The following is a 1,571-nucleotide window of genomic DNA, read 5'->3' as shown; positions in this document are numbered from 1 at the left end:
TTATATAGCCTAGTCTACTATTAGGTAATTTCGCACTATACTCGCATATCTAAATTTAGTAGTATATCTAAATTATCCCCTATATCGGGCCTATTATATATAGTAATTACCTCGTTAATTTACTTTTTTACGCTTACCTCGCGCAGTGCCCGTATTACTTTTTTAACTACTTAGGCTCGTTAGCTTATACCTAGCGACGGTAGCAAGGCTAAGGTCGTTTTTAAATATGCTCTAAATACTAATAGCGTTAGTATAAGTCCGTTAGGCCCCATAGTATTATTATAGTATTTAAGTACTATCTAGAGGTATTCGTTATTAGTAGAATCCGGATTTTCTTCTTTAATAATTCTAAACGCCCTTTTTAATTATTAGTATGCCCTCTCTACCTTTTTAATACTATAGTGCGCTTTAATAGGTACGACTTTTAGCTATATATTATAAGCCGTTATATTATTCCTAAATTCTACTAACTTAAAGCTAGTGCTAGCGTCGGTTTTAATACTATCTAACGGTCCTTAGTATATATCGATCTAGCTTTTTCGTAGGGCTACTTATATTATTTTTACTTATAAATCCCGGAGGAATTGCCCTACTTAGAAGGATATAGCTACGTTAATTATATATAGTACTAGCCGACTATTTAAATAAAAGATATCGACGACGATTTCCTAGTTAAAGTTAAGCTTATTACGCAATTTAAACTTAAATTTGCGTAGGCTCTGCGTATTTATTTAGTATTAATAGTATACTTTCGTTAACTACTCTAGCGCCCCTATTTCGATATTATTATTACTTAATTACTTTAGGAAGTTATATAGCCTCGTAACCGACGGGTGCCCGAATCTCTAGTATAGTTTTCTAAGCTTACTTTCCGTTAGGTAATTAATTAACTTCGTATTATTAATAAGCTTTATAAACGCATGCCCCTATTATTATTTAACTACCTCGAAGTGCTTATTACTAGAGATTCTGTTCTTTATATTATCGAATATAATACTTAGTCAATCTATATTTTTTAGATATAAGAGAAATGGGGTATTAACGGGCAAAATATAAAAAGTCATCGTTCCGAAATACGTCTCTACTTCTATAATACCTAGGGCGACGATTTCCTTACTTAGGCCGAAACTAATCTTTATAATACCTACCGTTAACGTATTAAGTATTACTAGTACGATCTTCTATAGTACCTAAAATTGCCCTTTTTTTCTAATTAATTATTACGATGCCCTAGTATTTAGGATAATCCTATAGAAATTATCTAGGCTATACCTTTCGCTCGTATAGAATACTTATACGAGCTTAGTATTTAAGGGATCTAGGTAGTATAAAAAGGACCCCTCTAGCTACCTCTAGATTTATTTAGTACTATATTCCTTTTTTTTAAATATCGAGAGAGATAGCGTCTTCTCTTTAATTATTAAAAGAATAGGCTTTAGCCTTATTAGATTCGCCCTTTTAGCCGCCTCCGTATCCGTTATCTAAGGGACCTTCCCTTACTATTTATAAATAAAAGCCTACTTATTAAAAGCTTTTATTACTCTCTATTCGTTTAGCCTCGTATATCCTTT

At 32.2% G+C, this 1,571-nt stretch overlaps 1 protein-coding gene across 1 annotated transcript; it reads right to left on the bottom strand.

The window, feature by feature from the left end:
- Window positions 1-1,001: 1,001 nt before the first annotated feature.
- On the bottom strand, window positions 1,002-1,163 carry CLUP02_06994 (uncharacterized protein; the record flags this gene model as incomplete). Its single annotated transcript, XM_049285991.1, has 1 exon — window positions 1,002-1,163. A coding segment is annotated over one exon (162 nt), but the record flags the coding sequence as incomplete, so codon positions are not given.
- Window positions 1,164-1,571: the final 408 nt, after the last annotated feature.

This window comes from Colletotrichum lupini, chromosome 3, assembly GCF_023278565.1.
Source record: "Colletotrichum lupini chromosome 3, complete sequence".
Classification (NCBI taxonomy): domain Eukaryota; kingdom Fungi; phylum Ascomycota; class Sordariomycetes; order Glomerellales; family Glomerellaceae; genus Colletotrichum; species Colletotrichum lupini.
This window is presented reverse-complemented; position numbering and strand designations above follow the sequence as displayed.